Source organism: Pristis pectinata, chromosome 13 (genome assembly GCF_009764475.1).
Source record: "Pristis pectinata isolate sPriPec2 chromosome 13, sPriPec2.1.pri, whole genome shotgun sequence".
Taxonomy (NCBI): Eukaryota; Metazoa; Chordata; class Chondrichthyes; order Rhinopristiformes; family Pristidae; genus Pristis; species Pristis pectinata.
Genome location: NC_067417.1, coordinates 37,950,967 through 37,966,989, shown reverse-complemented (window position 1 = coordinate 37,966,989; position 16,023 = coordinate 37,950,967). Strand labels below are relative to the sequence as shown.

General features: G+C 39.0%; 1 protein-coding gene across 1 annotated transcript in view; it reads right to left on the bottom strand.

The window, feature by feature from the left end:
* Positions 1-16,023, bottom strand: part of carmil2 (capping protein regulator and myosin 1 linker 2) — a 97,721-nt gene that overhangs the window by 37,235 nt on the left and 44,463 nt on the right. Inside the window, exons 10-16 of the mRNA XM_052028337.1 lie at positions 15,665-15,753; positions 13,658-13,752; positions 11,316-11,402; positions 8,562-8,671; positions 5,837-5,914; positions 2,937-3,013; positions 1,100-1,204 (exon numbers count right to left, since the gene is read on the bottom strand). Of these exons, the coding sequence (XP_051884297.1) occupies positions 1,100-1,204; positions 2,937-3,013; positions 5,837-5,914; positions 8,562-8,671; positions 11,316-11,402; positions 13,658-13,752; positions 15,665-15,753 (641 nt within the window). The remainder of the gene's footprint in view (positions 1-1,099; positions 1,205-2,936; positions 3,014-5,836; positions 5,915-8,561; positions 8,672-11,315; positions 11,403-13,657; positions 13,753-15,664; positions 15,754-16,023) is intronic.

Sequence of the window (16,023 nt, the reverse complement as noted above, 5' to 3'; positions counted from 1 at the left end):
AAAAAATGTGCTTTGATCTGTCAGCATCAACACACAAAGTCTGGAGTCTAATGGACACTCTCAAAAGTTTGTAAAGTTTAGAAGTGAATAGAAGAGATACAACCTGTGGCTTGTGCACCTTTTATCAGTGATAACCGTAGGGTCACAAATACAATGGGGTTCCAAGCCACAGTACACATGTTAGCATTAAAACAACTGCCAGTTACAAACTATCTTCTATTTATAAAGCTTTCGAGAAGAATGGTGGTTGGCCAGGTTCTAGTCAATAACTTTTCTATTCATTGCTGCTGCAGGCTCTGCAAAAGTATTTTCTGACCACAGAAATCCACTAGTTAGAGCAATTACTTTGAGAGCAAAATGGATTCTTAGTATGTTTTGAAAAGTAATAAACCAATGTAGTGATATTTAAATCACCATTAGCAGCTTGCACATGCAAACCCTGCTTACTGATCAACCATCAGGATCAGTTGCATCGTCTGGTTTTTAAATCATAAAATGATTGTAAACCGACATGCCAAAAGCTAGACTGTTTCAAATAGAACCAGACACTGAAAAATAGGGAACAAATAGAAATATTATGTCACTTTATCGGGAAGAGTCAGATCCCCAGATCTACACACAAGGGCAATTTACAGTGGCAAATTAACCTACCAACCAACTCATCTTTGGGATGTGGGAGGAAACCGAAACACTCTGAGGTAATCCATAGGGAGAACACGCAAACTCCACTCAAACAATGTCGGACGTCAGAATTGAACCTAGGTTGCTTGACATCTGAGGAAGCAGCTCTACTCGCTGTGCGACTGTGCTGCTGACTGTTTTGGGTTTTACTAGAGTCTTTTGTCCTTGTTCTACTGATTTCTGGAGTCTCTATTATGTGAATGAGAAATATTTGCAGGTTTGCTCTGTGAATTCAGTGGTTCCTCTGCATCAGTCACTCACTGTTCCGCTTGGGAACATTACAGCACTGCATTATCTTAAAGTGTTGCCAACTCAAGGCATAGAGTCATTTATAGAACAAAATTAATGGCTGTCTTTGGAATGATGTGGACATTTATTACAAGTTTACATTTAAAAGCTTTACTGGTCTCTCGAGTACCTTACTGCTTCTAGAGGTAGCTTAATACCAGACAGTGTGATGCACTTCAAGGATAAACAGTTGCTGAAGAACTGCTTCATTGAAGAAGGGATTTCCTTTGCTTTCCTGCAAGAGATGACATTGCACAGATCAATAACCAGAAAGCTCTGCATGAATATTCAAGACGATTTTACCAGAGATCAGGGTAGATGTTCAGTCTGCCTCAGGACACTAAAACTGATTAACTGCCTAATGGAAATGAAACTTGGACAGAAACAGAGAGCTGATGGAAATGTCAGCTTTACGACTAGATTGCTAGCTGAAAAATCAGAAGTTGGATACTCTGACCTGCTCTTAACTGAAAGAAAGATGTCATTGCTGATAATTTTTGAAGGTCACCATTCTGAGTTAGATTCATCACCAAAACAGTTTTACTTAATATATGTGAATGACTTGCAGCTCACACACTCAGTCTTTCTATACTCATGTGAGCTTGATCCCTCTTTTCCCTCCAGCTTTCTCCTCACATATCTAAATCTGCTACTTCACAGGATCAAAATGATATAAAGCTGAGTGTGGTTGCTATTTGTTGACTTCATGAAACTGAAAGCTAGGGGCTGAGATGTTTAATACGAGCTTGGGGTGGAGAATGTGAGGATGTGCTGGGCCAGTGAACTGGGTTTTTACAAATGTTGGTATGGTTGGAGGTGAGATGAAATGTTAACGATACCTACAGTTGACGACCAACCTGTGGCCCTCTGCATTAAGTGTAAATAAACACCAGATTCAATATTTTGAGTTTCCAGATTTTTTAAATGATTTCATCACTTTCTGTTGATTTTCATGACAAGCATCTACACTGTTTTGTTCTTCCCTGAATCCTTGCTTCAGCAACACGCCAGAGAGGGAAGTGGATAAGTATATAGAAGAGTGGATTAGCTAAGGAGCACAATTTAAGGGGATGTAGGTTATATTACTGGGAATAGAATACAATTCATGTAGACACAATGGAACAGAAAGATGCAGGATCCATAACTGATTTGCCAAGTGGATTTGTCCTGGTCTTGCCACAGGAGGAAGTGCAGTGTGCAATGTAAATCTTGTAAGAGAGTCTCGTATTTTACTTAATCTTGCAAGCTGAGTTTAGAAAGTGCTGCAACCTACAAGATATCCCTGCCTACTGTAAGAAACCAGTTCAGTGCAGATATTCATAGGGTATGAACCAACCTGAGATTTAAAAAAGTACAATTGATTCATGTGTTCAGAATGGTTCAAATTGCAGACCCTTTGGAGAAGCAACAAGGATATCACTTCAGTTTTACAGCTGCAGTTTCACTGGTACCTCTAATGATTTTTTTTTGATTTTCAGCTAACATGTGATCCAGCTACCAAAGCTGCAAATTCAGCTGAGCTGTGAAGACACCGGAATCATTCAGGCCGTAGACAATTCAAATGATTTGGGATTTCTGCTTCTGTCTGTAAATCAGCCTGCTTCAAACGCTAACAGAGAAATCAAACAATAATAAAAAAAAGCAGACATCAAAATTCTACTTGTTCTCTCAGCTGAATGTAAAAGATCTCACAGGACAATTCTGAAGGGGAGCTATCCCTTATGTCCAGGTCAATATTTATCCCTCAAATTATGTCACTAAAACAAATTACCTGGACACCACAACACTGCTGTTGGTGGGAGTTTATTCTGTGTGAATTGGCTGCAACCATCCTGACAGTAATGACCATATATTAGTAAAACATAATTGGTGGTAAACCATTTTGAAGCATCCAGAGATTGTGAAAGGCACCATTTAAATACAAGAACTTACTTCCATTTGGTTTCAGTTCAATTCATTTTACTTACTTGTGTGAAATAACATTTCGGTTGAGAATCAGAGAGGTCAGATGTGTACAACACCCTCGATTCAGTGCTCCAAAGAGCTACAGTGGAGAAAACAGAAAATCAGCTGTGGAACGCCAGAATAACATCACAACCTGTATAAATTTATCATTAACAAAACCTCTTTATGAAAGTTCAGCATATGACAGGGAATCTTTCTCATGGTTCTTCATTAATCAAGAATAGCTAACAGCTTCATTATGGGGCACACCACATTGTAACATTACAAGACTTACAAAATTAGCATTCCAGGAGCAACTGTGCATGCAACACAGTTGTACTGAATCCTGACAAGTACATCTGTCCTTCACCTGCATCAGGTTTGTTGAAGGGACTATACTATGTCATCAAAGTAATGGAAGATATTATTGACAATGCTATCAAATGCTCACCAGTAATCTGCTTTATCAGCTCCCACATTGGGTTTTGCCAGGATCACTCAGTCATGACCTGATCCCAGCCAGGTTTCAAAGGTGGAACAAAGAGCTGAATTCCAAGGTGAGGTGTGTTGATTGTGGTTGACAGAGGTTAATTGTCCCAGCCCTAGGACATCACAGCAAGAGTTCTTCAGGGCAGTGTCTCAGACAACCATTTTCAACTCCTTTATCAATGACCTTCCTTTTGTCACAAAGTCAGACGTGGGAAAGATTGCTAATGATTGCACATTGTTCAAGTCAATTAGCAAGTTCTCACCAAAAAAAGAAATCCATGCTTGCATGCAGCAAGACTCAGACAACATTCAAGTATTGGTTGATGAACAGAAGGTAACTTTTGCACGATGAGAGTGCTGGGCAATGACCCCCTCTATTCAATGGCACTCCCATTCACAAATTCCCCACCATCCAATATCCTGGGGTTATCACTGACCAGAAATTCAATTCATCCAGCCACATAAATACTGTGGCTACAGAAGCAGGTCAGAAACAAGATACCTTGCAGTAACACAATAACAGTAACATCTCCTAACACAATAAAGCCTTTCCACTCTTTACAAGGTACAAGGCAGGAACATGATGGAATACAAGCCAGGAATATTGGATGTTGATAGGCTCTTGATTAGTGAGGGCATCAAAAGTTACGGAGAGAAGGCAGGAGAATGGGGTTGAGAGGGAAAAATAAATCAGCCATGATCAAATGGCAGAGCAGACTTCATGGGCTGAATGGCCTAATTCTGCTCCCACGTCTTATGGTCTTGCTCTTCATTTGTCTGGATGAGTGCAGTGTCATCAACATTTTGAAGCCTGACACCATCCAAGACACAGCAAGACTGGCACCTCAAACATCACATTAAACATTCATTCCATCCACCACCAATGTTGATTATGTACAAAATAATTTACAGTTCTTGCCAAGGTTACTCTGACAGCACCTCCCAAACACGAAACCTCTACCACCGAGGAGGACAACTGCAGTGTTTGGGAACACAAACCACTTGCAGGTTTCCTTCCTGGTCCACACCATCCTGAATTGGAAATATATCACCGTTCCTTTATCATTGCTGGGTCTAAATCCTGGAACATTTCCCCAAGAACACTGTGGCAGTACCTTCACAAGAATGACTTCAGTGGTTCAAGATGGTGACTTATCAGTGCCATTTCAAAGATAATTAGGATGGGGAATAAAAGCTGGTCTAGCCAGTAATACTCTCATCCCGAAAACTGAACTCTTGCGGATGGAGGAAAAATAAATGAAATCTTCTCTCCTTGAGCATGGGGTTTGGCTGGTCTCCATAATACAGCAATGAGCAACAAACTATGAAAAGTGACAGAGATCAGTGGCAGCAGTCCGGGCTGATCCTGAGTCTGGAAAGTTGGGGATGATCTTGACTGTAATCTCCATGGGCAAAGCAGACAATGCACGTGTGCGGGGCTCTATCTGTGGTCATGGTAAGTCATCCATCACTGTGAGGGCAAAAAGTACATTTCAAATGTCGCTCCTTTAAATAGCAGGAGAAACTGGGTTAACCAAACTTAGTGATTGCATGAATAAATAAGAACCACCATTTCTCCAACCACTGAGATTAAGCAGCTCACTGCAGACAAATTCTGTTTGTTGCTTTATCACCAGCATCATCACCCAGGAGGTAATTTTACGGCAGAATAAAGTGCAGAGAATATGTAAATCCCACTGAAAAATAAAGAGACAAATTTCCCAACAGGTGCTAAGAAATGTGCTCAAAACTCTTGTACTCTGGGTCAAGACAATTTTCAACTATTTGCTTCTTTTTAGTACGGAATAGTGTAAACAAATTTCAAGCCTTTTGTTTCCTTGCCTAACCTAAGAATTTCCCACAGCCACCACAACAGTTTGAAGTGCAGTCAATGTTCTACTGCAGCACAGTGCTGAATGTCAATTTGCGAACAAAGGTCACACAGACAGATATTTGTGAATGCACGTTCATTATCTCAAATGCGAAGTTCCAAATGCTAATTCAGTTTCTGTTGGGACACCAGCAAAAGATTGCAACACTGTGCATACCTCCTTCCTGTCAATTGAATTCAATGAGCAGGCTAACTTCCCAATCTTCGGGTGAAGGAAAAACGATGTTCAGGGAACTGGAGAGGTGGGGGAAGAAAGGGGGTCTTACTCAAGGACAGCAAAGGAGCATCTGTTATGGTATTGCGTCAAATTAATGCAATTAAGAGCATATTTATTTCTCTTCCCTCAGTATTGCTAAGGAGGATAATCTTTAGGAGAAACACATTGATATTGCTTACACCAGAAAAGTAATATATGTTATGCAGAGTTTTAAAAAATGGACAGTGTCCGAAATATGACCGAGTCTAAGAGCTGAATTACAGTCATTCTATTTTTGGGAAAGTAGGAATCACATCAGAGAACTGTACTAAGAAAACAGTACTTACAGAATCCAGGGCACAATCGGTACCAGATAGATCCAGGTGAGCCAGTGCATTCGGACGGGCAAGAAATGTATAAAAGTTCTGACACAGGAAGAAAGCAAAAATCACAGCTTTAACTATTTTGTGAAATGCTGGGTTATGCTTAAGAAATGAAAATTTAATCAGATGCCTGAATCTTGACACATAAAACCATGTTCTATTCCTCAGTTATTTCTATTTTGCTTAAAAGCAGTCTTGGATATGGCTGGTCACCTGATCAGAAGGTTGCCTTGCTGTGATTAATGCAAAACTGGGAGTAATGATGGAACATCCTGGTGCCAAATTAATGCCCCTACTACTCAAAGCAACAGTTGAGCCATTGAGAAGGCCAGCATTAACTGCTTCCAGATGCCGTTATCCCAGTGCAAGTGCTAAGTAAATATGAGTTGGCAGCATGTAATAATATATCCAGGTACCTTGATTCCGAGTGATACAAAAAGGCCCTCCTGCTTGTGGAGTTTATACTCTTCACTGCCATGACAGGGGATATTGTTTTATTTTAAACAATGAGTTTCACATGATTCAAGCAAAATAACAAATGTTGGCAGTGTTATAACATTAAGTGACAAGCAAGTTCGGCATGATGGCTTTGAGCCCTGGATGATTACCCTTCACTCTGTAAGCTGTCTATTAACCAATAAAGAAAAACTGACCACCATCTCTAGAATTATACTTCACAAGCTGGTGTCTAATTACATATACGCCACCCTCATCCTGACTATTTCCTGTTGTTAACCAACTATACCTATATGGTCCTTGCACAGCTACAGGATTAGTTCAGATTGTTCTTCAATACCCAGTACATCACCAGGGCATCTTAACTTGCATTGTGACGGGAAATCAGTCAATGGTCAATTTTCTTACAAATGGTGAACTTCCCTTTCATTCTTCAAACTCATGGGGTCACAAAGAAGGTAAATGCATCTTGCCCTTATAATTTAACGTTTTAAGTTCTGGCTTATTCTTACAGAACTGCACTGTATTATCTGGACAGCGGAAAAACTCAGCTCATACCATCAGCTGCACCCTTGCTAAAATGTCTGATTTAATTGAGCTGGGAAATGTATATTCAAACCATATTATTGAATCAACATTAGCAATAAGTAACGCAGACCTAGCTCTGATTACTAGCATTTATAACTACGCTTATAAAATTATGCATTCTGCCACCTCTTTTCTAATGAATAGAGGATGAAAGATAATTAAACAGACCACAAGGAAGCTTCACTAAAATACAAGCCCAGGAAGAAGAAGAAAATAATACTGATCTGGAAATGTGAAATACAACCTGAGGAAATACTGGTAATACAAGTTAGGCAACATTTGTGGCAAGAGAAGGAAAGTGAACATTTCAGGCCAATCAATTTTCATCAGAATTAGAACAGTTAGTGATAAAACAAGTGAACACTTACACTACCTCATTGTTCCTTTTTTCGCACTATTTTGTAATTTATAGTTTTTTTAATGTTTTTGCACTGTACTGCTGTTGCAAAACTACAAATTTCATGTCATACAAAACAATGATAATAAACCTGATTCTGATCAAGATTCAGAATGTGGAGAAAGGAGGAAAGAACAAAAAGGAAGCTCTTCATCAAGTGGAAGCCAGGAGAGATTTCTCTAATTTCTCCCACTTTCTACCCCAATCTAATTTTTCTTTCCTCCTCCTTTTGCTACTTCTTAAAACTTGGTTTTATCTCTAAATCTTTAAAATTCTGATGTAAGGACATTGACCTGAAATTTTATACTACGTGCTGCATGCAGCTTCATTCCCACAATTAAAGTACAATGCATTTTTACAATTACTGAGCAACTGAATCTCTCCATAAAATATGGCAAAATGATCCAGCTGTTGGTAAGTCTTATTGATTTAACAATTTGTATTTGCATTTAAAGATATGGACTTGCTGCAATTTTCAGAATGGAAAACATCAATTGAAAATATAAAAACTCTGCTTTATTCTGATCCAAAAAGGAATAGATATTCCAAATGGCATACAAATTAATTTTTAAAAATCTACAAAATCTAGTAAAAACAAACTTGGAAAAAGAATGTGTTAGATGCTTAAAGAACAATGCCCAGCACAATGCAGATTGTGTTTTAATTTGTATTACAACCCCTAACTTTTTAAAGCCAATTCTTTCTGGAAAATGACAAAAATATCTGCAGTCTGTGGGGTTTTGTGCAGTTATTAGCCATTGGGATAACTTTGAAGTCAATGAAAATAATAAGTGAAATACTTCATATGTCTGCCCATTTTCACTGCTGCACAGTAGAAATTTATCCCTATTAACTTTTAAACAGAAAACCAAAATGAGCGTGGAAGTGTGACATTGCTTTGTAAACTCAATCACTTTTACTAATGAGAAGCAGCAGCTCTAATATATGAAAAACCAAACTGGGAGTAGATCCAAAAATACCTTTTATGTAATAAGATGTCTAGGCCATAGCAAAAGTTTTGTTTTAACATGATTGCGAAGGTTTCAGCTTCACCTTTAATTGTATAGTTTCCAAATACTTAACTGACACATTCAGAATCAAGTATATTATTGATAGTAAGATGAAATGCCACACGTTCTTAGATCTAATACTGTAAATATCAGATAAGAATATTCAAAAAAGTTAGACTCTTCAGAAATCAAAATGGTGTGTGCCTTCCAAAATATGAAACTACTTTCACCAACTTACACAATTTTCTTCAACAGCTAAGATCCCAGGATTCCCAGAAAGATCCAGGTGAACAAGAGATGATGCGAAAGTTTCATTAGCAATAAATGACTGAGCCAAAGAGTTAAGACCTGTAAAGTTAATGGTGAAAGGTAAAACACAGTGCCTAAATATCTAGATAATTACCACTGAGACACTAATTTTAATTTACAATATTTCTGTTGAGGCAGTACTGGCAGGAAGCAGAGATTGGACCAGGAAGAGAAGATAGCCAAAAATGGCCACATAACCCATTTCTTCTGCATTTCCCAAATTTTCCACCAAAGATATTGGAAAACACCTGCAGAAATACAGTGCTGGTCTCTCTTGATAGGAGAACATGATTCCCTGCCAGATCACTGGTGGATGAAAGCAGAGAATAAGATGAAGACATTCAGATATGTTATTAACATTTTAACTGCCAAGTTTAGAACCAAGTATCAGACTAATTACCAAGTTCTTCTGGTTAATTTATTCCAAATTATCTGATACTTTTTCTGATACAGATTCTTGTAGATGGCCTGATTCAAGAGCTAACACTCACATCCTACTTGCTTGTGTTTGCTCACTGTATTTCACTTTACACCCATATTTAGTGCCTGGTCAATCTGTTGGTGAACCAGTTAATCCATTATGTAGATGGTTAGTCAATCACAAGCTCTTTTATAAGGCAACAGCTCTTCTCATAATTAGTAACACATGGTCAGCACTGTGGCGCAGCTAGTGAAGTCACTAGCTCACAACACCAGAGATCTGGGTTCAATCCTGACCTTGGGTTTGCACATTTGTGGGTTTCCTCCTGGTGCTTCAGTTTCCTGCCACATCCCAAAGACGTTTGAGTTGGTGGCTTCATTGGCCACTGTAAATTGCCCATAGTGTGTAGATGAGTGGTAGAATCCAAGTGGAATTGTTGAGAATGTGGGGACAATAAAAATGGGATTAATACAAGATTAGTGTTAATGGGTGGTTGATGGTCAGTTTGGACTCGATGGGCTGAAGAGCCCATTACTGTGCTGTATTTCACTATAACTCTATATGATGGTCAAATATTAGAACTGCCATTCATTTTACACATAATGTATTATGCCTGATGCAGCACTTAAATCTTTATGTCAACCAGAATGGACATTAAATGTCAAGGAAAATTTATTTCTGTTCATTAATTTTAAGAGTATGATATCAAGAGTCTAGAAGCAGCATATTCCTGTTAGGGTGAAGGGTAAACTTGGCAAGTCCAGGGAACCTTGGCTGATGAGAGATATTGAGGCTCTGGTCAAGAAAAAGGAGGAAGCATACATTGCATTTAGGAGGTTGGGGATAAGTGAATCCCTTGATGACTATAAAAAGATTAAGAATACCTTTAAGAGGGAAATCAGGAGGGCAAAGAGAGGGTATGAGATGGATCTGGCAGGTAAGGTTAAGGAAAATCCCAAGAGGTTCTGTAGCTATATAAAGAGTAAAAGAGCAGCTAGGGAGGGAGTCAGTCCCTTTAGAGATCAGTGGGACCGTCTATATCTTAAGCCGCAGGAGGTGGATGGGATTTTTAACAAATTGTTTACCAAGGAGAAAATCATGGTTGCTCAAGGGATAAGGGAAACTAGTGGAGATGCTTTGGAGAACATTTCCAGGGAGGAGGTATTTGCAGCCTTACACTTGACTCAGGAGTACAAGTGCATAGTTCATTGAAAGCAACGTCACAGGTAGGGTGGAGAAAAACGCATTTAGCATGCTGGCCAACATCAGTCAGGGCACTGAGTACAGGAGTTGAGACATTATGTTGCAGTTGTATAAGTCGTGGGTGAGGCCGCACTTGGAGTACCGTGTACAGTTCTGGTCACCCTGTTATAGGAAGGACTAGGTTGAGCTGGAAAGAGTGCAGAAAAGATTTATGAGGATGTTGCCAGGACAGGACAGTCTGAGTCATCGGGAGAGGTTGGCCAGGCTAGGTCTTTATTCTTTGGAATGTGGGAGAATGAGGGGTGATCTTTCAGAAGTTTATAAAATCATGAGGGGGATAGATAGGGTGTATGGTCGCAGTCTTCTCCCCAGGGTAGAATAGTCCAAAACTGGGGGGGCATAGATTTAGGGTGAGAGACCAAAGATTTAAAAGGGACCTGAGGGGCAACTTTTTCACGCAGAGGGTGGTGAGTATATGGAACAAGCTGCCAGAGAAAGTGGTTAAGGCAGGTATAACAGTATCATTTAAGAAGCACTTGGATAGGTACATGCAGGGGTGGGGTTTTAAATTTAAAACTGCAGAACTGCATGTAACATTAAAAGTGGCATGAGAAAATTGCTGGGCAATCTTCCTTCTAACTGCACCAAGCAACCAAAATTCTTTTTTGTAACATTCCAATGGGTTTCTTTTGTGTCGTGTTCCATAGTTGTATCAGGAAGGTTAAAATTGGGACAGGTGAAAATAGAAATAGGTTGTCACTGCTCTGTTATGTGGTGATACGAAGCTAGTGTTATCTTCCTTTTGTCCAAACCTCAGTACACATAAAATACTGTAGCTCGAATGTCAGTCCTCTTAACCAATTGCACTGTATAAAAACCAGAACAAGTTTGAGGTTGCCTATAATTCTCTTGTCGCAAATATTTCCTGTAATACAGTGTACCTTTATGATTTGTGGGCCAGAGGTATTTATTTTGGGCTGATCATCTTTTTCAAAAGATGGTCCATATAAGAGTTCAAGCTTGCAACAGCTGAAACTTGGTGACTTGTAGAAGACTTACCCTTTGCAGCCAGTGATGTCCTGGAGAGGTTGATGGACTTCAGTCCTTTGGTTAGCTTTTCAAACGGTTGACTGAGTGCTGATACCCCTATTGAAAAGCAGGTATTGCAATATCATTGATCAGTTTACCTTTGTCTTCACATTTTCACTAATTTTTCATATTGCCGTTAATCTGTATGCAAGACAACTGCAAGGCCTTTCAGACATTTTCTCCATTTTGTTTCATTCACTTATTGCAAGCCCACAGGATAATTGCTTCCATTGCTTCAGCAACGTGTTTTGCTACCAAAACACATTACATTTACAATAACTAAGGTGCATTTTCAATGAGCTGACAAAAGTTCAGTTCTATTGCTGCTTTTATTTGAATGTATTCAAACCTTTTTTAAAATTGCTTGCCTACAGAAACCTTTCATCATATTAACAAAATCAAAACCTCGGCGAGCTCTGCAATTACTATTGAATTTAAACATCTTAGGTTAGGATGGTGCAATCAGTAACAGTAACATCATCCTCCATTCGCCATGCTGATGTTTAAGCTGATAGGTCAAGTAAATTATGTTCATGAGGATGAGACATGCCTGAAATAGACATTCCAATGTATAGAAAAACAGTATTAATCCAACATACTCAGCACTTTGGTGGTGTTGGACTGCCAGATTTACTGACTAATGGATTTTATTCCAATTAATAGCCCAACTCACTTTTAGTTCACTACTTTCCCCCCTCCCCTACATGTTACACAATAGTCTAATAAACTTTCCAGTGAACCCAGTCAATTTAAAGGGTCCTTCTATTTAAAGTGAGCATGAGAACTGGGGCCCTGGTGAGTTGGAAGGGAGCACAGCAATCTGGGCCCCCGAGAGTTGGAAGGGAGCACAGCAATCTGGGCCCCCACGAGTTAGAAGGGAGCACAGCAAACACCACCTGGTGAACCAGATGCTGAACCATCAGGATTGGATACTGTTGGATACTGGATTATCAGAGTTTATTGTAGTCGTTTTTGATGTTATTTGACACATTGTATGAGATGATGAAAATATTCACACTGATGAAAATATTGATGTATGATTTCACTTTTCAGGAAGGGATAGACAAGTGATTATTTAATTTACCTCCCCCCTCCCCCCCAACACACACACCCCAATTTTAGAATGAGAATGCCTATTTGGATTTAACCTAATTATCCAGCATCCAGACATTCCATAAAATACATTGAATGCCTTTTAGAAATCAATTAAAACAATGTAAAAGTATACTTCTGAAGTCTATGGTATTCCGTGAACTAATGTCAAAACACAAACTGTTGCACACCTCTGTTTTGATTACACGGTAGGCCTCCAACATATCAGCAATGATTCAAAGGGACAAGTTAAGAACCACAGATATATAGAATGTAACCTTATTACAGATAGGAACATTAAACAACGTGGCTGAGAAATTCTCCAAATCTGTGATAAAGTGGTGAATGGAGGTTGGGGTGAGTGGCTTCTGCCAATTTTCTGCAAAGCTCCCAGGCAGCCAAATTCTATCACTCACGAAGCCCAGATTGTGAGGGAGGGGAGGTGGTAGAGAGGGGAACAAAATAGGTAGTGTCAAGCCTGGATGCACTTGGGGATGGTGGGGGAGGGTGGAAAAGGGAGTACACAGTATTAGGAGCATCAGTGAGAGGTGACAGGGGTGGTCAGCCAGATATGAGATGGGGGGCATTAGGATATAATAGCAGGAGGGGTTTGAATGTAGAAGAATATCAAGGAAATCGCTTAGGAGATTTATGACAGAAACCTCAGACCCCATAACTGTAGAAAAAGTAAATTTGGTTTATACTTTGTACCATAGCTCCTGTACCACAGTTTAGAAGAGGAATATGTTATGTGGGAAGGTTACATGAATTTGGGCACTTGGAAGCTTCCAGATAGAATGGAACTGCTGATTCACAAATTGAAGCATTTAAATATTTGACGCTCATCCAGAAGAAAATAATTTAAGCTTTGCGATAGCTTCTTAGTCAGTTTTATAATTCCAAACTTGGTCGTAAAATTTCATTGCATTCAGCTGAGGTGTTCAAAAAGGACTGCATCTTTATCAACAGGGAAGGAAAAGCCGATATCCAGGGAGGATGCTAGGATCATTATCCTCCAGCTTGACCATATAACACCCCTAAAGCTGCATTCATGGATTTTGTTCACCACCTCACTGGAAAAAGAATGTATCATGGTTTTCAGAAGGGCTTGCAATGGCCTCAAAATGGAAAAAATTGTCAATGCTACAATTGTTCTGTAAACTACTTTAGTTGTAAAGATTAAATCAATGAACTTGAGCTGAACAAAATCTGATCTTTACCTCTGTCCTCCAGTTGATTGTTGGATAGGTTTATTGTGTGAAGTGCAGGATTCACATTCTCTTCCAGAGCCTGTGCTATTTTCTGTGCAGCATCACTGAAACAGTAAAATACTTATATGATGTACACACTGATCAAAATTTTAATGCACATCAACACAGAAATCCAAATTCCATAACTCTGGCTAACATGGTTCCTTTTTGTTTGGATAGAATGATGCCTCTGCATGAAAACAAAGGAAAAGGACCTATTCACAGATGTGTATGGATTACAAAACATTAAATTCTATGGGATCAAACAGAGGAGCAACTCAGGGTGTGCACAGCAGAAGATCCTTCTTATTAGCGGAATCACTAAATCTTTTTCATGTTCCATGTAATTAAATTTGCTACAACAGATATGATAATTTTACAATAAAATTATTAAGCATACGTACAATTTAGCTCTACGTGATTATTACATGGTTGGGTGAGCTTCCTTTAACCATTTAACGTAGGTGACTTCCTTCTTGCAAGGTATTAAATTCACAAAGAAATTACTCATTTTTTCCCCTTATGTATAGGTCATCAAACAAGAAACAAGTAAATTTAGTAATGTGTGAACAGAAGCAAGTTGAACCTGTCAACAAATTAGTTATTAATTTCCATGAGAATAGTAGTCCTTCTAGTGCTTAGTCCTGCAGCCCAGACTTAGTGTACAATAGAATTCAGGATGGAGGGGCTCCCAGTTAGGGTGTCAAATAGTGTGATAAGTTCCATGTCCTGAAGTAGCCTGTCATTTCACAATTTAAAAGAATTTCTCTCAATAACAACCTTATGAATGGCACTGGTGACCCATGCTATTGTTTGAATTACAGCCATGTAAAGTCAATATTAAACAAGTTAACCAACTAAACATTTAAGTCCAAGTTAAAAATCAGGAAAGTGAAACATTATTAACAAAAATAATGGCATATATTTTTTTTAAATTAAGATTTTCATCATCACCTTAAACGTCTAGCATTTCAACAATTATGAGTCTTTGACAAAAACAACCAAAACATCATTATTGGTTTATCTAGCTAAAATAGTGAGCAAATGAACTATTATTCAGGTGACTCCCGTGTTACACTTATTCAGCTATAATGGAAATTCACCTCTCCAGAATTCCCAAATTATTACCCAGAATTTTGAGATATGGAATAAAATTCGCTCACAGAATTTGTGAAAAAACGTAAATAAATAAACACAAAACTTTTCTTCAACTTGCATTTCTCGGCGCATGCACCGATAACATGGCTTTGTGTTATGCAAAATTGGGATGTAGACTACTTTTTGGGAATGAAACCCCCTCCCCCAGTAATATGACGGCCGTCTGTATTCGCTACTTTTTTGTTACAACGTAGAGGCAAATTTGGCTTATCGAGCCTGTGCTGAATCTCAAAGCAAGCTCATTCCCCCAGTTAATTTCGTGTAATTCATCCTCTCTCGCATGCCCTTCAACTCTCCACTTTCCTCCCACCTACAATAGGGATAACTTACGGTAATCAATTAACCTAGCAAACAGCACATCTTCGGGAAGTGGGAGGAAACTGGAGCACCCGAGAGAAAACGTGCAAACTCCACACAGACAGCACTGGAGATCAGGATTGACCCCATGTTGTTGGAGCTCTGAAGCAACAGCACTACTTGCCGCATCACGGTGTCAGAAAAGTCTTTGGTTTAGTCTCTTCAGAAAAATTAATTCAGATTTCCACCCAAAGTTTGTAATCGCAAATGTTAGCTGAGTCTTTCTGAGCTTCTGGTTCAGCTGTGATATTCTTTCCCAATACAAATTATAACTCTGCTGTCGGATAACCTGCCAATTATTAACAAGTTAATTGATGCCTCTGTTCACACATCAAGGACAGTCCCTTGTAGCCATGGAACCAGCAGAGAAGGGAGAAAGTTGCTTGATTAAAGAAGGGAGAGAAAGTGCATTATTGAACCTTAACATAAAAGAAACAGCTTCAAAATCACTTGTCTACTTACAACTTAATTCCAGCATTTTCTAAAACCAGCTCCTCTAGTTTAGTGGACAAACTGATTACATACAAAACCTGTTCTGTCACATCAGGGCTCTGCCAATGACAAGAAAAAATAACGTAAAGGATAAATCATTTATGTGCTAGTATACAAATTATTAAAAGCATCCCCCCAACCCCCTTCTCCCACCATTCCCTTCAGACGTACATGCACTTATATTGGTCAGCTTGGTAATTCTTGACCAACGTGGGTTGTACAACATGTAATGAAGAAGTTGGGACTGCATCTCCCATAAGGTGGCAAATCTCTTTCTGCTACAAAAAGTGGATCAAAACAACTTAAACTGAAGGGGAAAAATGGAGGTG